Source organism: Brassica oleracea, chromosome C7, assembly GCF_000695525.1.
Source record: "Brassica oleracea var. oleracea cultivar TO1000 chromosome C7, BOL, whole genome shotgun sequence".
NCBI classification, from domain to species: Eukaryota; Viridiplantae; Streptophyta; class Magnoliopsida; order Brassicales; family Brassicaceae; genus Brassica; species Brassica oleracea.
Genome location: NC_027754.1, coordinates 24,078,285 through 24,101,283, shown reverse-complemented (window position 1 = coordinate 24,101,283; position 22,999 = coordinate 24,078,285). Strand labels below are relative to the sequence as shown.

The window sequence follows — 22,999 nt, the reverse complement described above, 5'->3', positions numbered from 1 at the left end:
ATATATTTACAAAAATATTGTTTGAAAGAAAATTCATTTGTCTTTCAAATATAAAATGAAAATATTATAATTAAATAATAAAAAATATAAATAAAAACCATAAATTTATCAAATGACAAATGATTTATGAGCAAATAAAACCGTATAATTTTTTAAAACATAGTCATTCTTAAATATTTTTTGAATAAATAATTATTTTTAAATTTAATCAACTGAAAATAATATCCGTACAATTGTGTGAGTCAAATTCTAGTTTTATTGATGCATGTTATATATTAGTGCTGCATGTTTTAGGTAACATTTTAATGATGCATGTTTTTAAAAATCTCCATTATTAAAATTATGCACGTAAGGATAACTCATGAGTTTTTTGGGTTGATTAAATGACAGTATGTTCAAATTTATTTAAGGATATTTCATTAAGGTAACTGAAAAAGATAAACAATAAAATAGGAAATTTAAATTCATTTAAGCATATTTCATTAATATAACTGAAAAGACAAGTAATAAATTAGGCAGTTTTATTCGTTTTAAGATATTTCATAAATGCAACTAAAAAAGACAAGAAAAAAAAAGAGTTTAATTAATGAATTAAGAATATTTTTAAATGGATACTTCTATTTTAATAATATAGATAGTAAAAGGCGCCAATCACAAATATAAAAGATATCAAAAGAAATAAATGCGAAAGAATAAGTAAACAAGAAAGAAACGATAGTTAGAAAAAAACATTAATAGAATAAATGTGCCAAAAAGATATTACTTCTCTACTTACGCACATGGTCGGCTCAGTTTGGAGTCTTAGGGAAAAAAAATTTTACCATCTAAAATTTATATGCAGATAATGTATAAAATATTTTTAAAATTTTATTAGTAATATTTTATATATTTTGTGATGAAAATAAAACTATATACATATAAAATAATTTTGGACCCTTTTCAATTTTATTTATATATAAAAATATAAATTTATAAAAAATTAGGTCCCTTAATTATTATCTAAAATATTTTTAAAATTTAATCAGTAATATTTTTTATATTTTGTAATGTAAATAAAACTATATACATATCAAATAATTTTGGGCTATTTTCAATTTTATTTATATATAAAAATATAGATTTATAAAAAATTGGACTCCTTAATTATTATTGTACGGGGGACACGGGCTTGAGCCAAGGGAAATCGCACCGCTTGTTCCCCAAGTAAACCGGCTCTGCTCACGCAACTGGGTGCGACGTGCGCAGACCCTGCCCTGGGCTAAAACTCGTGAAGCATGGATTTCGGGCGCCAAATATTATATACAAATTTTGGGCGCCAATAAGATAAATATGTTGTTGGTCTAGTGGCTATAGAGCTTACAGTCTCCTAAAGATGTTGGGTTCGATTCTAGCAAGGGACATGATTTTTGTAAATTTGCTTTAGGCGTTTAATTACTCTGGACCGGCGCTGAGACGTGCGTTTCCACTTTCATGGTCGGTTGAATAAGTGAACGTCACATTCCCTCCCATCTTCATGTTTCTTCTTTAAGTTTATAACTATGCACACAGTCAATAAAAGCATCTTCGAATATGCTTATTAAGGGAAAAAGATTAGTAAGAAAAATATAAAACCGGACGACTTTGGTTTTTGGATTTGGAACGTCGAGAATTTGTTGTCCATGAATAAAGCCACTTTTGGAAAAAGTTTGAGTTGTCAAAATGATATGATTTGAGCAAAGGTGAATATGTAATAAATAAATAGATAGTTGACTAATCATTGCATAAGTAAAGCATTTTGGATTTGATTCCATTAAGCTATGTTTTTCTAACAGCTGTTTGTCTCTCTGCCTTCATTTCCACCACCATTCACAATGCTTCCATAATTTTTATAACTATCCATCCATAACTTGCACTATTAATAAAATAAAAACTGCTAAACCATTTAACAAGAATCACTAATTAATCTTTAAACCAAAAAGAAAAGAATCACTAATTAATCTTATACTAATTTTTATCGGTAGGGGAAGATACAAGTTTTACTCTGTTTTTTATCTGTGTATATTCACATGTTATAGTCAGTGTTAATAAATTACCCTATTGTCGAGCCCCCACATCACCTACTAATATTAATTTAATTTAATAATTAAATCTGCATTTTTTTTTAAAATACTGCTGGCCACTTTTAAGAGCAAATCTACAGTCATAACTAAAACCAATAAATGGATAGGTTGGATCATAAATAAGGATATTTATTGAGAATTCGGCCAAAAAAAACCTCAACTTTGCACGAATTGCCAAAAGAAACATAAACTTTCATTGACTTTAGAATTAATTAACAATTTTTTCGCTGACTTGCCAATTTAGCACGCCGTCAACAAATTTAACAGAAATATTTAACGTCGTTTATTGTTGGCGTTAAGTGAAACGACGTCGTTTTACGTTTTAAATGATTTGAAATTAAAAATATGTAGACCCCTAGATTCGAACCCAGGTTGGTTGGTCAAATGACAAGGTATTTTACCACTGGTCTACTGGCACTATCAATGTACTTACTAACATGTTTAATTTTATTTGGTACATATTAAATATAAAAAATTCTCTAAAAACTTAATAAGATCTTTAAAATTCCAAAAAAATTAAAAAAATAAAGAAGATTTTTATAAAATTAATTTTAATTTTGAAATTAAAATAGAAAATAAAATTTTATTTTTTCTTTTCAATTCGTGAAAAGTTCGTGTTTATTTGAAAAGAAAAGAAAAAATAAAATTTTATTTTCTATTTTAATTTCAAAATTAATTTTATAAAAAATTTCTATTTTAATTTCAAAATTAATCTTATAAAAAATTTCTTTATTTTTTCAATTTTTTGGAATTTTAAAGATCTTTTTAAGTTTTTAGAAAATTTTGGAAGAGTTTTTATTTTTTAAAAAGAAAAATAAAATTTTATTTTTAATTTTAATTTCTAAATTAATTTTATAAAAATCTTCTTTATTATTGTTTTTTTTTTGGAATTTTAAAGATCTTATTAAGTTTTTAGAGAATTTTTTATATTTAATATGTACCAATTAAAAGTAAACATATTAGTAACTACATTGAAAGTGTCAGTAGCCCAGTGTTAAAATACCTTGCCATTTGACCAACCAACATGGGTTCGAATCCATGGGTCTACATATTTTTAATTTCAAATCATGTAAAACGACGTCGTTTCACTAAACGCCAACAATAAACGACGTCAAATATTTATGTTAAATTTGTTGACGGCGTGCTAAATTGGCAAGTCAGCGAAAACATTGTTAATTAATTTTAAAGTCAATGAAAGTTTGGTGTTTTTTTGGTCAGTCCAAAAATTCATGTTTATTTTGGCAATTCGTGCAAAGTTGAGTTTTTTTGGGCCGAATTCTCGATATTTATTATTTACTTGTTCCGTATCAAACAGATGCAGAAGAAGGGATCTTTACTGTAGGCTCCATCTCTTGAAAGTCTCATCTTTGGCTAAATATATTTGAGAACTTCGAAACAATTGAGAGAAAAGAAGGAAGCTTTCATGGGCCCAGACTAAGCAATCACCAAAAGATATCAAAAATCGAATAATATATGCTGCTTGGTGGATTGATAGATTGATTAAAAAAATTAGGAAGAAAAGGTAAAAATGAAATATTTGGAATTGGAACAGCAAGTAACAGCAAATAATATTAGGCACATATATATAAAAGTCAAATGGCATTTTAGTCACAATTTACGTTTCAAGGGAAGATAATCATATCATATCACCAGAGAGAGATTAAGCTCTAAATTTTCTCCTTAATGTGAAAGGAGTCAAATTTCTCTTCAAGTAGGAACAAGAAGCTTCTTCTACTTCTGTGTGTGTGTGTGTGTTTTCAGATGTAAACACACAAATACTCAAAAGCTCTCTGTTTTGTGGATCTGTTCTTCTCTTTTTTCTTTTTTTTTTGGGATTTGCATCTCTTTCTTTTGACTCGTTTTTCTCTGTTGAAGATGAGACAAAGGTTTTGACTTTTTGATCCTTCCCTTTGTTCAACTGTTTGGAATCGATGATTTTGACTTGTGGGTTCTGTTTCTGGTAAATCCCAGGTTCCTAAAGTCGTGACCTTTGTTACTCAAAATCCAAATTTAGGTTTCATTTGAAAACCAGTTAGGGATTTTTCGATGCATATCTCACTCTGGAAGCCACTTTACCACTGTGCTGCTGCTCTTGTTCTCGACAAGAAGAGTACCAGCAGGAGCCGAGATGTCTCCGAGTCCACAAAGGCCCTGACTTTACGCAAACTCCACGAATCCAAGCTCAGAGAAGCTCTCGAAGAGGCATCAGAAGATGGCCTACTCATCAAATCTCAAGTCATCGAAGAAGAAGAAGACCACCACGAGCCTCAAGACCAAACCTTCGGACGCTCGAGATCGCTCGCTAGGCTCAACGCTCAGCGCGAGTTCCTCCGCGCTACTTCCCTCGCAGCTCAAAGAGCTTTCGAATCAGAGGAAGCTCTCCCTGATCTCCAAGAGGCCTTAGCCACGTTCTTGACAATGTATCCGAAGTATCAGTCTTCTGAGAAAGTGGACCAGCTGAGAAACGATGAGTACTTCCATTTGTCGTTACCGAAGGTATGTCTCGACTACTGCGGGTTCGGGCTCTTCTCGTATCTTCAGACCGTTCATTACTGGGACACTTGCACTTTTAGTTTGTCGGAGATTAGTGCTAATTTAAGCAACCATGCTTTGTACGGTGGCGCTGAGAGAGGCTCCATAGAGCATGATATCAAGATTAGGATCATGGACTACTTGAACATCCCTGAGAGTGAGTACGGTCTTGTCTTCACTGTTAGTAGAGGCTCCGCTTTCAAGCTGCTTGCTGAGTCTTATCCCTTTCACACGAACAAGAAGCTTTTGACCATGTTTGATCACGAGAGCCAGTCGGTTAGCTGGATGGGTCAGTGCGCTAAGGAGAAAGGCGCAAAGGTTGGTAGCGCTTGGTTTAAGTGGCCGACGCTTAGGCTGTGTTCGATGGATCTTAAGAAGGAGATTCTGAGTAAGAAGAAGAGGAAGAAGGATGCAGCTACCGGTTTGTTTGTGTTCCCGGTTCAGTCGAGGGTCACGGGTTCTAAGTACTCTTACCAGTGGATGGCGTTGGCTCAGCAGAATAATTGGCATGTGTTGCTTGACGCTGGTGCTTTAGGTCCTAAGGACATGGACTCGCTCGGCTTGTCTTTGTTCCGTCCTGATTTCATCATCACTTCGTTTTACCGTGTGTTTGGGTATGATCCGACTGGTTTTGGCTGTCTGTTGATTAAGAAGTCTGTGATTAGCTGCTTGCAGAGTCAATCAGGGAAGACGTGTTCAGGGATTGTGAAGATAACGCCCGAGTATCCTCTCTATCTAAGTGACTCCATGGATGGTTTGAGCGGGATCGAACACAATGATATCGCTGTTAACGGGGATGATAAAGCCGTGGGAACTCAGCTGCCTGCGTTCTCTGGTGTTTACACTTCTGCTCAAGTGCAGGATGTGTTTGAGACGGATATGGATCATGAGGTTGGTTCGGATAGAGATGGAACGAGCACTGTGTTTGAGGAAGCTGAGAGTATCTCAGTGGGTGAGTTGATAAAGAGTCCTGTTTTTAGTGAAGATGAGTCAACGGATAGCCAGCTCTGGATCGATTTGGGTCAGAGTCCTGCTGCTGATTCTGATAACAAGCAGAAGAGTCCCTTGCTTGTGGCTCCACAAAGCCACAAACGGAGGATCTCGCCTAGACCGAAGGATAGTAGTAATGGTAGTAACGGTGGGAGGCATGTTCTCTCGTTTGATGCTGCTGTTTTGTCAGTATCACAAGAAGTAGCTGACACTAGTCATGTGTTGCGAGTTAATGAGATTGAAGAAGAAGAAGAAGAAGAAGATGGAGGGAGCAGCAGTAAGATGATTTCTGAAGGAAATGGAAATGGGAATGGTTTTTCAACCTCTGGAATCAAAGAGAGTGCGATAAGAAGAGAAACAGAAGGCGAGTTTAGGCTGCTAGGGAGAAGGGAGAAGAGTCAGTACAATGGTGGGAGAGTTCTTGTGAACGAAGATGAACATCCCAGTAAACGAAGAGTATCTTTCAGATCAGTAGATCATGGAGAAGCATCGGTGATCAGCTTTGAAGATGATGAAGAAGAAGAAGATGGAAGCAATGGAGGAGCAGAATGGGATGATGATCAGAGAGAACCAGAGATCGTTTGCCGTCACATTGATCATGTGAACATGTTAGGTCTCAACAAGACCACCTCGAGACTCCGGTACCTCATTAACTGGCTTGTGACTTCTCTGCTCCAGCTAAGGCTGCCTAGATCAGACCCCGGTGGAGAGCACAAGAATCTTGTTCAAATCTACGGTCCAAAGATCAAATACGAGCGAGGATCATCCGTGGCGTTTAACGTAAGGGATTTGAAGAGTGGGATGGTTCATCCTGAGATAGTGCAGAAGCTAGCTGAAAGAGAAGGTATATCTCTAGGCATTGGTTACCTCAGTCACATAAAGATCGTCGATAATCGAAGAAGCGAAGATTCGAGTTCTTGGAAACCAGATGGAAGGAACAACAACGGGTTCATAAGAGTTGAGGTTGTCACAGCTTCACTTGGGTTCTTAACAAACTTTGAAGATGTTTACAGATTATGGAGTTTCGTGGCAAAGTTCTTGAGTCCAGGCTTTGCTAAACAAGGGACACTCCCAACAGTTATTGAAGAAGATGATTCTTCAGAAACTTAGAAGAAGACATGAGCAATGAATACATTTTGTTTTGCTACAGTTTCTTTCCTGTACTTATCTGAGAGTATTCACATGTATGATTCTGGCAAGTTATGCGAACAGAGACGATCCAAGAAAAGTTTGCAGCTGTAACTGTTCATTTATTTTCTATCTTGTGTCATAAAATTCATTGATTTATACAAAAATTTTAGAACTAGAAGATAGCTACTCTCTGTGACCGATGGGTTTGCTTTCAAGGTTCCATCATCTCTGGCGCAGATTCCTTAAGTCTGCAAGAACCTGTTTTCTTCGACAATATCAATAGTCAAGTTGAGTAAGAGAGGGCGTTCCGGGTCATTGAATGTATTGTCACGAACTCTTGCAACCCATTTCCCAGCTTCCCATACACCAAATCTGACAAATGCGAGAGAAGAAAATCTTAAACATCCATAGGAGGCAAGAGTATAAACCATCTATGACCGAGAGAGTGCTGAATACTTAACCGAGTATTGAATGAGGAGGTAACTAAAACTGCTGGATAAAGAACATCTTTAGGAATGTTGTCATAAGGAGAGCACTCGGGTATCGCATGAAAATCATCGATGATATCTCCTGGATATCCAACCTCTTCGTAGTCTACTGCCGTTAAGGGTAGCATTGGGATGTATTAGAGTATGAGTTGGATCAAGAAAAGTAACCTGAAACAAAAAACAAAAGACACATTTGATGTCTTACTTTTTTAATGGATGCACAGCTTCCTTGTTACCTTTAGACGGCAGATTGAAATAGATCAGGACAGTGATTTATGGCTGAAGTAACGACAAGCCCTCCTGCACTGTATCCGCGACCGGCGAGCTTGTTTTCTTGAACTATATTGTTCTCAACAAGGAACTTGGCACAGTGAATGTAATCTTTAACAGAGTTATAGTTTCTTTGCGCCACTTCTTTCCTTTTCCACCTCCACCTCTGAAGAATACATATCATCTTTTTGAGAGAGAGAGAAGATGGGACTGACCTAACATCTGCATATGCAAGAACCCATCCACGGCCAAGGAGGCTTTTAAGCTCGCTAAGCCATCTCTTATCAAGCATTTCACCATAAGCACCATGAGCATGAAGCAGACCAGGTTTCCGGTTCCCTTCTCTCTGAGCTCTCGAGTAAACAACAGTTAACGGGACCATGGCTCCATCATGGCATAAAACTCGGTTAAGTCATTCCACAAGTTGTCATTCAAGGCACTAGTAATATCCTCTCATCACTATCAAAACTGACAGTTCTTGTGCCTGTCTCGGTGGAGTTTGCAGTGCCGTATAAAACCCGTGTTCTCTCGTGAAGCATGTTTTGCTGCTGCACGATGTTCCATTTTAGTTTTGAGTTTTAATTATGAAACTAATATTTGATGAATTATCAAAATTAGATATACAAAACCAAAGAAATCAGATTTTTGTTGTATTTGTACCAACATTATTGCTTAATTTAACATATTTGAACTGATTTAAAACGATTTAACCAATTTAGAATAGTTCAAACCGATTTGAGTCTTATAAAATGTTTTGGAGAGGACATAGTTAGTTGCAGCATAAACCGATTTTTAGAACCATGCTTACAAGTATAAGTATGAGATCCTAGAGTTGCTTTATTTACCTCCAAATCTATCAGCTTTCCTGATTGTAGTCAAGCAGCTTCTGCTCAATACTCTTCCCAGAAGTGAAATCAAACCCAGCAGCAGGAGACTTATGAGAAATAAACTACTCGTGCAAGCTCGCTAGCCTCCTCCTACACAGTACTGGATACTACTGCTTTCCTTCTTCAACCCTTCTATAATACAACCAAAAATCAATGTCCAACTACCCAAAACATAATTCGAGCTTTTCACCATTCTTTAACTGAATTCAAAGAAAGGAACAAGAAAAAGTCTGTTTAATTTTTAACGAACCAAGCGAGAAGCCATCTTCGGTGTACTTCTCTTATTTCTCCATGTAGATATCCATGTGTCGCATCGCCACTTTGTCTTCTGAGCTTAGACATCCAGCTGTAAGGATCCTCCCACGTCGCGCCGTGGAAGGTGAAACTCTGAGGCTTCTTCGGAGGTTTTGGTAACGTAGGGGGTGTTGGAGGTGGAGGAGGAGTCTTCTGAGGCTTGTAGCGGCGGCATTGTTGCCGGAAACGATGATTGTTATGACGGAAGGTCCGGTAGAGATGGGAGGAGAGCACTGTTGTTGGGGTTTACAGAGGTTTTGGGTCTCAGAGATTGTCGTAATGTTATTAAGTTGTAAAAAAACAGAAGTTAAGAGGCTGTAACATAAATAACAAAAACCAAGGGGAGTAGAAAGCAAAACTCGTAACTTACCCAAAAGTTGGCGATTTATTTTCCTTTTTATTAGGGCACCGAAAATATAAATTTGCCTGTTCGTTTTCTCGCTAATAAAGGTTTTCGTATCAGTTTATCACACAAGATTAGATCCTCTCGTCCTCTCATTCAGCTATCTTCATGAATCTTAAACCCTCTTGTTCTTAGATCTTCTTCAGTCTTTAAACCCTCTCTTGTTTTATTTGCTTAATCACTACCAAAAAGCTGATCAAAGAAGAAGAAAGAAAGAATGGTTGAAACTAGTGAGAAGACTTCTTCTCCATCTTCTTCCTCTCATGGGCGTAAAGACTTGGAGTTTTTCAAGGTTTATCTTCCCGAGTTCAGCTCTCACCAACTGGTCTGCTCTTATATGTTATCTCTTTTCTTCTCTAGGAGTTAAATATTCTTTTTTCTCTTGGAAACTAATTAATATCAAAATTAAAGTGCAGGTGATACCTCAAGCATTCATAAACATCTTAGATAAGCCATTACCTAAGAGAGTGGTATTAGTAGATGAGATCGGACGGTTATGGGATGTGGAGACAAAGACTGGTGTTGTTGTTTTCAGACAAGGTTGGGAAAAATTTGCAAACGAACATTCTCTTGAGTTTGGAGACTTTCTTTTGTTTAGATACAACGGCGAGTCTAGATTTGACGTCACGATTTTCGCCAAAGACGGATGTAAAAAAGACCTTGATAGATTTAGGGTTTCTGTTGAGAAAGAACCGGTTATCGTTAAACCGGTGGGTATTTCTATCAAACCGGAACCTTGGGAAGACTGTGGCAAGAGGGTCATGCAGAATCGTAAACGCGTTTTGGTTAGAGAGGAGGCTAGTGTTCTTGGTGATATTGAACCGGGCCACCGAAGAAATACTAGGAAAAAAGTTAATCGGTCTAGAGGTATCTGAATTTAGCTGTTTTTTTTATATCCTATTTGATTCAATTTATTCAAGTTTGATTTTGATCATATGTAGATCCTCGTGAGATGTCATGGGTTCCTGAGAAGAAACACAAAGGATCTGAAGAACCGGTTTATAAACCCAAGAATCCGCATTTTGTGAGGAATATTGCAGTCGGTTCACTTCGTTTACTGGTGAGTTGTAAGAACCGGTTCTATATATGAATATGTTTTAATGGTTATAACATAAACAAACAAATATGAGTTTTCTATGTGTTGCTAGGAAATACCGACAACTTTTCTGAAAGCGAACGGGATCGAGCTGGAGGAAGGCCAAGACATCGAGCTTTGTGATGAAAATGGAAAGAAATGGCCACTGAAGATTGAGAAACACGGTAGAGGATACATATTCTCATATGATTCGTGGTTGTGTTTCTGTGAAAGCCATAACTTGAGGAATCCCAATAAGTGTTTGTTTGAGTTTATTGTGTCAAGTAATGGGACATGCAGCCAGATTCTAGTTCGTATATTCCGTGGGACGTTGCTTACTACTGCTGCCAAAAGTGGTTACCACGTTCTTTCTATGTAAACTTAAAACTATACATTGTGTTGTATTCGGTTCTTCCATGACGGCCTAGCTCCCTAGCATCTAGCGGTTTTGGTTAGAAACGTGTACAAATGTTGAATACTTGACCTATATATAGATCTTTAGAGTATTTGTGGTCTTTGATCATTTGGCTAGTGTGTTTTTTCAGTATTCATGTCTCATAAGTACAAACCCTTATATCTACAAATAAAAAATCATTGAAGAAAGGTAGTTTTTTCTTCTAAATAAATAAACAGTATTGTAACAGAAAATTAAGTCTAGAGTCGAGAAGACTTGAAAAATGCCAAGGGTTTTGGGCGACAAGATAGGCGATTGTCAGATCCAAAAATTTTGACGGCGCTTCACGACAAAACCATCGTAACTTTATCTCCTACGCAAGGAAGACTACCCCACACTTCTTGCTAAGTTTTGTAAGGTTATAGCTGCTATAATAACTCGAGTTCTAGCGTTTTGCTACGGTTTTTTCACTCTTTTCAAGAAGTAGATCTATTGTTTTTCAAGTAACCCTCACATTTCTTTTTGAGATCCTCTAGCCGTTTGCTAATCTGGTGGTGTTTACCCTATTTCGAAACGATGAATTCACAATCCAACCTAATCCGCCAAGGAGGGAACCTTCCGAGACAAGACGCCATGTGGATCTAACGGAAGAGGACGAGATCATCCGTATCCCAGCATGTGATCTTACTGCGGTGTCTGAACGCTTCAAAAGAACCCTAATTGGAAGAGTTCTACACAGAGGAGGCAGAAGTGTTGAAGCGATGATTGCCCTCTTTCCGAGAGCTTGCATCTGGAATGTGGAAGGGAGAGCTTGTGGAGTTAACCTAGGTAATGGCCGTTTCCGTTTTGATTTTGACAAGGAGAAAGATCTTAACATGGTGTTGAACAAGAGGCCATGTCATTTCAACCACTGGATATTTGCTCTGGAACGTTAGGAACCATCAACAAATGAAAACTTTCCCAAAACGATCCCTTCTGGATCAAGATCACTGGGGTCCCAGTCCACTTCTGGAATGATGATACTTTCAGTGCAATTGCAAAAGATCTGGGGAAAAAGTTGGATATTGACGCCATGAATGCTCGTATTCAAGTCTCCATCGATGCTGATAGACCTCTTAAGCTAGAGGCAAGGATTGAATTCCCTAATGGAGATTTTGGAAAAGTATACATGACGTACGAAGGTCTCAACCGTCACTGCTTTGGGTGTAAGCGTATCTCTCATGATATATACTCTTGCTTGGACTTGTCTCCGGAAGAGCGAGAATAGAAGATAAAAGAATTTCGGGAGTTCAATGCAACAGGATCACTGTCTCTCGCTTACCAGGCACTGACTGGACCAGTAGGGAACTTCAGAGGCAACGTACCTAATAACAAGAGACCTCGTTTCCCCAATGGGGATGTATCCCAAAGATCACCAACGCGGGCGGGATTTCCTGGACAATCCAAAGGTGAAAAGCGACATAAGGAATCAGAAAGCTACTGGACTACGAAAGCCAATTCGGGCCGTGATGCTCCTCCAAAATCGATGGATAGAAGAAGATTGGAAGGAGATGAGCGATACCCACACCATCAAGGAAAAACTATTGTTTGGAACCGGCTTGATGATCGGCCTGATGGAAGGGACATAAAGAAGCCAGTGGACTACAACTCGCGGCCGAGGCAGACTTCGATGGAACGCCACGAACGCCAGAGAGGACGCGAGTCGTATAGACCAAGGGAGCGACATTACTCTCATTAGTCACAAGATTCCCAACAAGGTTGGAGACCACGGGCTCAGAGAAATGAAGGTAAAAGCTGCAGCCTCTCCAGAACGGTTACAAACCCGAAACATCAAAGTGCTCCTACCCCTGAGAAAGCAGACTCGCAACAAACCATATCAGGAGGGTTACAAGTGCGTAACAGTCCGGATGGACAAGGTACAATTGTTCTCGTGGTACACAAGAATGAGACTTCGGAAGAAAGATTGAGACGCCTCAAAGGAAAAACAATTATGTGTGAAGATCTTTCTGCTAAATCTCCAAGCTCGGCCTTCTGACAGGATCCACATGCGATTCTTACTAGAGACAATGGTACTGTTGTAATCAGGGAGGGAGGAATTCGCTCGTCCCCACCAGCTCCCAGGTCTGTTTCACCTCCTCTGAGACTTAGGGATGAATCTGAGGAACTTAGCCTAGACCTAGTCAATTTGATGAATTCGAACCACATAGATGATATGGTCCTGACTAGGGAGGAAGAAGCGGAGGTTGACAAGCTTGCAGATGAGTTTGGTGACGTAAACATGGATGAGGATATGATCCAAAATGATGATCTTCTGATTGACGAGCCTGGCTATGACGCGGAGATTATTGATGCCATATCACAACTTTCTTCAGCAAATGCTGTGAACAAAGAAAATGGTGCAATGACAGGAGCGGAGAAGGAACCACAACCTACCACCATGAACCAAATGAAGAACAAAAGTGCCGGTTCATCTAAGATCCCGCAAGCAAGCTCAGGCCAAAGTAGGGCAGGTGGTACATGGGAGGAAAAAAAGAAAAGCTACCAAAGCTCGGAACTGAAGGGAGCTCAAGCATCAAAGAAGCTCAATGCGTTACGAGGACGCCCATCCCTGAGGAAGAGAGGCTCCGGTAATGGAAAAAAACTTAGCTCTCTTGTTGTCCCTCGTAATGAGGTGTTTACATCTGCTAAAAGTACGATGTTGTCTTGTGTTTCAGGTTCGGCGGGGTCCCAGAAACCACTCAGTAAGAAGATATGAATACAATTTCCTGGAAATGTCAAGGGGCCGGAGCCTATTTGACCAAGTAACATCTCCGGGAGTTACATCAGTTTTTCGCACCTTTTTTTTTTCTTTCTGAAACAAAAAAATCTCGTTCTTTTTTGCAAGACTTTCAAGTTTCTTTATGTTATAATAAATTGTTTACCGTGGAACCGGAAGGTTGAAGCGGTGGACTAGCACTTTTTTATATGGATTCTTATGATGTGTCGATTCTCTATTTCGATAAACGTATGATTGATATTGCAGCTACTATAGAGGGACACATAGTCTTTATGACATTTGTTTATGGTGATCCGGTCGTTGAGTGCCGAGACTATGTATAGGAAAGATTGACCCGTATGAGCTCTTCTAAAACTGTGCATGGCTAATGAGTGGAGATTTTAATGAGATTATCGGAAACCATGAGAAGAAAGAAGGAAGAAAAAGGCCTGAGACATCTTTCATGGCCTTCGAATCCATGCTAGCTGATTGTGGAATGGTTGATTCCCAATACAGAGAGGCCGAATGATATGGCAGAATTTCGGCCCATTAGTCTCTGCAATGTTAGCTATAAGATTATTTCAAAAATCTTATGTTCTCGGCTGAAAGAACTCCTTCCGAAGCTGATTTTGGAGACCCAATCCGCTTTTGTGGCGAAACGACTCATAACAGATAATATTCTGTTGGCACAAGAAGCATTCCATGCCTTGCGTACTAACCTAATGTGTAAGGCGAAATTTGTGGCGATCAAAACAGACATGAGTAAAGCCTACGACCGGGTTAAATGGGATTTCCTTGAAGCACTCTTATTAAAAATGGGCTTTGCTGAGACATGGGTCTCCTGGATACGGTGGTGTGTCTCCTCGGTTTCATATAAAATTCTGCAAAATGGCGAACCAAAGGGCAATATACAACCATCTCGAGGGTTACGCCAAGGAGATCATTTGTCACCTTTTCTTTTTATCCTATTGACTGAAGCGCTTATCTCACAGCTGAAAGGTGCAAAGGAAGAGGGAAGGATAACTGGTTTAAAAATCGCTAGAGCTAGCCCAGCAGTATCACATCTCCTCTTCGCAGATAACAACCTTTTTTCTGTAAAGCCGATGTCCAGCAATGTGCTGAGCTGATGAGAATCATTACTGTGTATGGAAGGGCTTCAGGGCAGCTATTAAACCCCGAAAAATCATCAATTTTGTGTGGCAACAAAGTGGATCAAGATATTAAAAGAGCTATTAAGCAAACTTTAGGCATTCAATAGGAAGGTGGCATGGGAATGTATCTAGGACTACCCGAGAAAATATGTGGATCCAAACGGCAAGTTTTTGCTTTCATCAGGAACCGTCTAAATGCTCGGATCAATTCCTGGTCGGCAAGACTTTTATCTAAAGGAGGTAAAGAAGTTCTTTTAAAATCAGTAGCCCAAAGCCTGCCTACTTACGTAATGCCATGCTTTCTCCTACCAAAAGAGATACTAAACAAGCTTCAAGGTGCAATAGCGAAGTTTTGGTGGAGTACGAAAGCTAATAATAGAGGACTCCACTGGATAGCCTGGGAGAAAATCTTCTTGCCTTTCGATAAAGGGGGTTTAGGCTTCAGATCTCCACGATTTTAATCTGGCCTTATTGGCCAAACAACTATGGAGGCTTCTGCATCATCCAAATTCCTTACTTTCCCGTGTCTTGAAAGAAAGATATTTCAGGCACTCAAACCCTATGGAGGTCAAATCTTCAAACTCCCCATCGTACGGATGGAGAAGTATTCTTGCTGCACAAGACCTCCTCCGCGAAGGACTACAGAAGACGATAGGGTCAGGCGGTAGCACACGCGTATGGCTAGACCCGTGGATCCCAACGTCCCCGGCAAGATCGGTCCTAGATGCTGGCGTGTATCGAGACAAAGATATATTTGTTAGTCACCTCATTAATGAGACTTCAAAACAATGGAGAACTGATATACTTGAGGCGCTGATAGACCCATGAGACATCCCGATGATACGGAGTTTACGTCCCAGTTACTTTGGCAAAGAAGATGGCATCTGTTGGATCTTTACGAAATCAGGTCTTTATACCGTCAAGTCGGGGTATGAGCTGGCTTCGCGCTTAAAGAAAGAAAATAACATACAACAGGCTACAGAACCAAGTACGAACTCCCTCAAGGCTATGATAAGGAAGTTGAAGAAAACCCGCAAGATCAAACACTTTTTATGGCAAGCTCTGTCCGACTGTCTCGCAACCTGCAGTCGGCTTGTAGATAGACACTGTGAGACTGAACGTCTTTTCCGAAGATGTGGTACTGAAGAGGAAACAATCAACCATTGCTTGTTTCTGTGTCCACCCGCACTCCAGACCTGGGCCCTATCGGATATCTCGTCATCTCCGGGATCTTTCCCGAGTAAATCTTTAGTGGAAAACTTTGTCTATTTACTTCTCCGAGCAAAGAACCTGGGAACTCCTACCAACGTGCTGGCTCGTTTTCCATGGATCATGTGGTTCATTTGGAAAGCACGAAATGATAAAGTCTTCAATGGTAAGGAAATACTTCCTCCGGACACGGTCTGCCATGCAACCAGAGAAGAAGAAGAATGGCGAGTGGCACAAATACAATCATCACTTAAAGCACGACAATAGCAAATGAAGAAGTCTCGAATGTCTCACCATTTCTTCTATGCCAAGTGGATGCATCTTGGGTGAGAAATTCAAGTGTCTTTGGAGGTGGTTTCGTTTTTGATTTCGAACCAGGGTCCCATACCTATGGTTCTGTTGGGATGAACCAGGTTTCATCTCCACTTCATGCGGAGTTTAATATCTTGCTTTGTGCAATGAGAAACTCCTTGCAATTGGGTTATACTTCAATGTCTTTCGAATCGGACTGTCTACAGCTTGTAAAGCTGATAAACGAAGAAGAAGATTGGCCAAGTTTGGCTTCAGAATGGAATGAATTCATCTTTTTAGTCTCTGAGTTTAATGTTTTCTCTATCTCCTTTATTGTTCGTACTCGCAATGTAAGAGCCGATCTCCTTGCTAAAGGAGCTCGTCTCCAAAATTCTATTCTATCCCATGTAAACTCTTTGATTCCGACGTGGGTAGTTTCACAAGCTAACATGTTCGTCATGAATTAATAAAACATTGTGTTTGCCGTAAAAAAAAAAAACAGTATTGTAAAAAACATTAAAATAAAATGTGACTTGATCTCAGAGTGGTCGACGATTGTCTTATAAACTGGCCATATTAGAGTTCTCCCACTGGTATTTTAGTTCTTGACTATGAATAAATGTTTAAATTATAAGACAATTGGGTTGTTTCCTCGTATAGTTTGAACTTCGTTTGGGACCTGTCGACTATATATTATAAGGGATTTTTATAATGTCATTTGGTCTCATTATACTAGGAATTCAAGGTATGAAGAACGCACTAAACGCGGGGAAACTGAGTCATTGAACTATATAAAGCTATGTCACGTAGGAGAGCACATAGTTTGTTTCCTTTGTTTTATAAAGATGAAAAAACCAAATCAGCCACCGGTTTCCAAATAAACCAATGGAACTACGGCCCAAAGTATAATGTATTAGTCCACTTTGTTTTTTTTTAATATAAAACTGAATGTGAAGTGTCACCAATCCCATTATATATTATTTGTGAAACATTAGAACTTCTTTTTGTAACCACATGTCATCACTAGGATGATTCTTAAAATTATTAGAGAAATAAGTTGGTCCATCTAATTATATAATAAGCTTTTTATTAAACTAATCATAAATTCATTATTAATGCCATTTATTATTTCCTTAAATAAAGATTACGGAATTGCCTAATGTGGGTAAAGTATATATGACAATTAATGATTTTGAATAATAAAGATCTGATAAAAAAATGTATCTTCAGTCAAATTTGTTTAATTTAAAACTATTAAAATAATTTTTAAAAAAACACAATAACCATATTATAAAAATTTAGATTTTTCTGTATATTTTATATTTTGAATTTTAAAAAATGACTATAAATTACTAAAACTGTTAAAAGTCGCACATTCAAATTTTGCGATCCATGGTTTAAATTTTTTGTTTTGACAAAATACAAATGATTACAAAATCATATAAATAAAAGTCTAATTTAATTAATCATTAAGATTTAAAATATATATGCATATATATCATTCTAAATTAAAATATAAACCATATTGAATAAATAAATATTTAAGTTTCAAAATTTATTTTGAATAATTTTTTTTTGATAAAAGTTTTGAACTAACATTGATAAATTTTTTTAAATTATCAATTACTAAAATTATTAATCACACAATGAAAATTTTGTTATCAGTAATTTAAAGTTTTTTGTTATCAGTAATTTAAATTTTTTGCTATTAAAAATACACATGATAAAAAAACATATGAGTAGAAAGCATCATTTAAAAAAAAAATAGACATTAATATTAAAAATATACTATGTATGTTAATATCATTTAAATTTAATTACATATCCTATCAAAAAAATTTAAAAAAATGTTTGGACTAATAAAATTGATTTATACGTTCACACCAATTTAATTATATATGTAATAGTTACTAACTTTTAATTATTCAATATATATTTATTATTTCATAATATGTAAGAACATATAATACATAAAATGATTTTTATATATAATGTTTATTCCGCCCAAGGCGCGGATCTTAATCTAGTCCATTATTATATGCTCTGTATATAAAATACACACGAGTGTTGTTAGACATCACACAATATCATCAACAACAAAAACATCTTTCTCGAGCTTTCTGTTTTCCCTTTTTTGTAAAATGGAGTTTGAGATTTCTAAACGAGTCCAGTCGGAGGAAGGAGAAGAGAGTTTAAAAGAGGAACAAGTGTGTAAACAGCTACAACTGAAATCGTCTGAAACGCAAACGCAGGCGCTGAACAAAAGAGCGGTCCTGAACCGCATCCGCGACCACAAATGTATTCACAAAATCAAGAGTCTTCTCCTCACCACCGCAGGTAGTAACAAGGGATCCACCGTCGACGCTGATAGCCGATGGATTGATAGTGGGGATGTCTTCTCTTGCCCGTGAACTCGGCTTATACTTTGACACGTGTATGTCAACGTGTGTCGTGTTTGTGATTCTCGCTTGTGTCTTCTTGTTGTCTTAAATGTAACTGTGATGAATCATCGTTGTAGGTCTCGATGAATTAATGAATCACCGTTGATCTCTAGCGATTCTTTTTATTGGGATTCGGACGCATGCAACTGGTGATTATTAGTTTTATTGGGCTATATTAAAACCATTCAAGCCCAATAGTACAGACCTTGACGGTTTCGGTTCGAGTTCAAGTATTCACATCCATCAAAACCAAGCTGGAAACAAAAAATAGAAATCAATACAACGAAGTAATTTCTTTTTAATATTCCTTTGAATTAAGTCGACATAAATACTCCTACTTTTAAAAAAAAAAAAAAAAAAAAAATACTCCTACTTTTTTTTTAACGTCGGCAATGTATTAATCATAACAAAATGACAAAGGTACAACAGAGAAAAGATAACACGCTCAACCTTAAATAAAGATCTATGAGCGGGAAGAAACTGCTTTTCTGTTGATAAGTTGTTGTAACCAAGCAGGTCCCCCTAGTGCCAGATACGATTGGAAACGACCATCTCTAAGAACACTCTTGGTTATCTCTCGAGTAAAGCCGAGGACTCAGACCCAAACGCCACCAATGAAAATAACGTGCACAAACGCATAATACTCAAATGCCACCAATGAAAATAACGTACACAAACCCATTATGCATTGCAGGACAGGACGATACGGAATCTTGGCCGGTCTGTGGCTTTCTTAACTGCATTCAGAAGATCATGCAGGTCAGACCCAATGATCACCTCCTGATAGCCTAAATCTTTCATACTAAGTAAAGCCCATTCTAGGCAACGTAGTTCCGCCGTAAGTCTCTTGGGTGAAAAAGTGAAGGTCTCATTTGAAGATGCAAGTGGAACTTGTAGATGTCAATAGTCTTCCGTGACTAACTAGGCGACGAAGTCACTAATGCTGGATGCATTAGTCGTTACTACATAAGGCATACGAAGTGGTGGGTTACCATGTGGATGCAAGATATGCTGAGATGGAGAAGGATAAACTGAGGGTTTATGTCTTGACGTAGTCGTTGAAGTAGTTACTGAGGCAGTGTGTGTCAGAGAGTGAACCAGGAGGCATGCGGAGTGGTAGAGACCATGTGGACGCAAGATGCTGAGCTGGCGTGGGATAAACTCGAGGAGCAAGTTTATACCGTGAAGAAAAGACAAGAGATAAACTTGGGGAGAAAGTTTATGCCTTAAGGAATAAGTGCATTTCAAGAAAAGGAAAGTGTACTTATTGATATGGAAGTTGTCCATATTCATGTTCCTTGGAGACTAGGGTTTCAGGAACGTGAGATCACTATAAAAAAGCTATGGAGTTGTATGTATTCCATAAGACACTGACTATTATTATAGAGGAAGGGTGAAAATGGGGTGTTCTTGGGTCGTGCTGAAGCAGTTGCTGAAGTACTGACGACAGAGAGACAAGTTTGGGTAGATTAGGAATCTTTCGGTAGCAGCTGTTAGGGTGTTAACAGGCTGTGTAAAGCTTCTAAGCAAGTCTTGTAATAGATTGTTTAAGCGATTTCTAATAAAGCAATAGTTGGTTGTTTGTATCTATTTTGTCTCTTGATTTACCTTCTGCATTACTATTGTTGTGTCATCTTGCACTAACAAGTGTCATCTTGCACTAACAAGTGGTATCAGAGCGGGTCACCTAAGTTACTGGTGTGATCCTGAAGGTGAAGATGGACATGATTGTTCTATGCAGAAGACAATTATGTTGAAGGATGGCCGGTATGTTCAGTGGAAGGTGCGCATGAAGCTGTTGGTTCGAGGAATCAATGATGATGCGTGGATAGCTGTGAAGACTGGGTGGGAGGAGCCTACCATATTTCCAGCAGAGGGGAATAAGCTCAAGCCTAAAGAGCCAAGACAAGGAGTGGTTCGAGAGGTAGTTCGAGAAGTAGTTCAGCGGATGCGTCAGAGTCTGATGCAGTACGCATGAAGGAGCAGACCGGTGTGTCTGTGATGGAAGGCTTGACATCTAAGCATCTTTGTTTTAGCTTAGTATGCAATCAAGCAGGGGGACAAGTAGTGACGTTCTGGTCCAAGGAGTGCATATCTCATGGGGGAGAAGAGCATAGTGATGGATGTCCTGATGTAGATGGTGCTTATCTCGTGGGGGAGAAAAGCATATCTACGTATGAAGATGAAGATAATGCAAGTCTCATGGGGGAGAATGGCATACCGAGTGTGGAAGTTTCCAGGTGGGGAAACGTGGTTGTTGAACCAGAAGGATATTGTGCTTGATTGGCACACAAAGATAAAAAGGGGAGATTGAAGATTCAAGTGGAGCTTGTAGATGTCAATAGTCTTCCGTGACTAACTAGGCGACGAAGTCACTGATGCTGGATGCATTAGTCGTTACTACATAAGGCATGCAGAGTGGTGGGTTACCATGTGGATGCAAGATATGCTGAGATGGAGAAGGATAAACTAAGGGTTTGTGTCTTGACGTAGTCGTTGAAGTAGTTGATGAGGCAGTGTGTGTCAGAGAGTGAACCAGGAGGCATGCAGAGTGGTAGAGACCATGTGGACGCAAGATGCTGAGCTGGCGTGGAAATAAACTTGAGGAGCAAGTTTATACCGTGGAGAAAAGGCAAGAGATAAACTTGGGGAGCAAGTTTATGCCTTAAGGAATAAGTGCATTTCAAGAAAAGGAAAGTGTACTTATTGATATGGAAGTTATCCATATTCATGTTCCTTGGAGACTAGGGTTTCAGGAACGTGAGATCATTATAAAAGAGCTATGAAGTCGTCTGTATTCCACAAGACACTGGCTATTATTGTAGAGGAAGGGTGAAAATCCCTTAGGGGTGTTCTTGGGTCGTGCTGAAGCAGTTGCTGAAGTACTGACGACAGAGAGACAAGTTTGGGTAGATTAGGAATCTTTCGGTAGCAGCTGTTAGGGTGTTAACAGGCTGTGTAAAGCTTCTAAGCAAGTCTTGTAATAGATTGTTTAAGCGATTTCTAATAAAGCAATAGTTGGTTGTTTGTATCTATTTTGTCTCTTGATTTACCTTCTGCATTACTATTGTTGTGTCATCTTGCACTAACAAGTGGTATCAGAGCGGGTCACCTAAGTTACTGGTGTGATCCTGAAGGTGAAAGCATCTCTAATGATAAAAGCTCATCCACTATGTAGTTTTGCATTCCTCCAATTGGCATGTATATTGCTGCATTTCGCAAACCCATGAATGGGAGGTTCCCATCTCTTGTTCTCTTCTAGCAAACCATTCCCAATGATATCATTCTCAAGGACATTATTGAGCTCATTCCAGATTCTTGCCTCCTCATAAGCTTGTTGAATTTGAATGTATAAAGAGACCTCACTACAAGAAAACAGAGGGATTCTGATGGCCGAAATCATCAGAAATTCGTCGGAATAGACCGATTCCGACGAATTTCTGACGAACCAATTCGTCGGTATCTTTTTGTCGGAAAAAAGTATTCGTCGGAATTTCGTGAGACCTTCCGACGACTTTCTGACGAATACCGAGAAACATCATTCTCACGAACTTCCGACGATATTCCGATGCGGACACACGAGACCAGAGTTCATCGGAAAAACTATATACCGACGGAGAACGTTCCTCGGACTATTCCGACGAACGTAGTCCTCGGAAAATACCGACAGACTATGGTTCGTCGGAAGATACCGACGGACAATGGTTCGTCGGAATTTTTCGAGGAATCCTCTCCGTCGGTATTTTTCGACGAACCATAGTCCGTTGGTATATTCCGACGCACACAATTCGTCGAAATATATCAATTTGTAAAACTAATTAATTTTGCATTTTTATATATTTTTTATATTAAAAATTAATAAATAAATAAATAAAATCTGAAATTTAAAACTAATAATATTATAGAATTTAAATTCATACAAACTGAAATAGAAAAAAAAACATTTAGAAAGTTTAAAATTCATACAAACCGAAATATAAAAAAAAACATTCAGAAAAATTTAAAAAGCAGAAAAAAACTAAGAACTCGAAGACATCAAACGATCTAGCTTCTGCATTTTGTGCACATACATACCTTTCCCACCACGATCGCTCTTCCGATTCTTGGATTTCATTGAAGACGTCTCTGCAGTTTCTTCCTTCTCCCAATGAGCTATCAACTGCTCCCACACCGTCCCGTTGATGAACCGTGGCCTCTTGTTCTTCTGCCAAACTGTCTTCAACGCGTTCATCTGCTTCGTATAAGAGTCTATGGCATTTTCGTTGAATTTCTTACGGACTGTTTCCGTGAGATCGGAGTGCCAGTTGAACTCTTGCTACAAAACAAACATAATTTAATAAGTAAATATATTTTTAAAAATGTAAATACTTTAAAAAAATGAAGAGTTACTACCGTAAACTGACGAAACCACAACTCTCGTTCGTTGGAAGGGATCACACTCCACTTTGAATATCCAAAACGGAGCATGGAGTACATCATTTGGTTGATGCTCCTGCTAATGCCATTTCTCGACTTGGTGAACTTTAAAAAAAAAATACAAGTTAGCAAGTTAATTAATGAAAAAAAACATAATGTACAAATAAAAAAAA

General features: G+C 38.2%; 2 protein-coding genes, 1 long non-coding RNA gene and 1 pseudogene across 3 annotated transcripts; 3 read left to right on the top strand and 1 right to left on the bottom strand.

The window, feature by feature from the left end:
• Positions 1 to 3,611: 3,611 nt before the first annotated feature.
• On the top strand, positions 3,612 to 6,874 carry LOC106306363. The gene has a single exon (XM_013742953.1). The coding sequence runs from the start codon at positions 4,146 to 4,148 to the stop codon at positions 6,729 to 6,731; it is 2,586 nt and encodes an 861-aa protein (XP_013598407.1). The 5' UTR covers positions 3,612 to 4,145; the 3' UTR covers positions 6,732 to 6,874.
• A 120-nt stretch (positions 6,875 to 6,994) lies between these two features.
• On the bottom strand, positions 6,995 to 8,076 carry LOC106302915 (annotated as a pseudogene).
• Positions 8,077 to 9,311: 1,235 nt separating this feature from the next.
• Positions 9,312 to 12,301, top strand: LOC106302914. The gene is made up of 7 exons (XM_013739313.1): positions 9,312 to 9,419; positions 9,511 to 9,961; positions 10,036 to 10,154; positions 10,243 to 10,533; positions 11,100 to 11,493; positions 11,607 to 11,744; positions 11,865 to 12,301. The coding sequence occupies exons 1-7, from the start codon at positions 9,312 to 9,314 to the stop codon at positions 12,299 to 12,301; spliced, it is 1,938 nt and encodes a 645-aa protein (XP_013594767.1).
• Positions 12,302 to 18,016: 5,715 nt separating this feature from the next.
• LOC106304745 lies at positions 18,017 to 18,614 on the top strand. Its single transcript, XR_001262822.1, has 2 exons — positions 18,017 to 18,403; positions 18,488 to 18,614. It is a non-coding gene; the product is annotated as an uncharacterized LOC106304745 (long non-coding RNA).
• Positions 18,615 to 22,999: the final 4,385 nt, after the last annotated feature.

Coding starts and splice junctions, on each gene's coding strand:
- LOC106302914 (XM_013739313.1), top strand. CDS start 9,312: ATGGTTGAAACTAGTGAGAAGACTTCTTCTCCATCTTCTTCCTCTCAT. Junction 9,962..10,035: donor AAAAGTTAATCGGTCTAGAG/GTATCTGAATTT, acceptor GATCATATGTAG/ATCCTCGTGAGATGTCATGG. Junction 11,745..11,864: donor AGTATACATGACGTACGAAG/GTCTCAACCGTC, acceptor TCAATGCAACAG/GATCACTGTCTCTCGCTTAC.
- LOC106306363 (XM_013742953.1), top strand. CDS start 4,146: ATGCATATCTCACTCTGGAAGCCACTTTACCACTGTGCTGCTGCTCTT.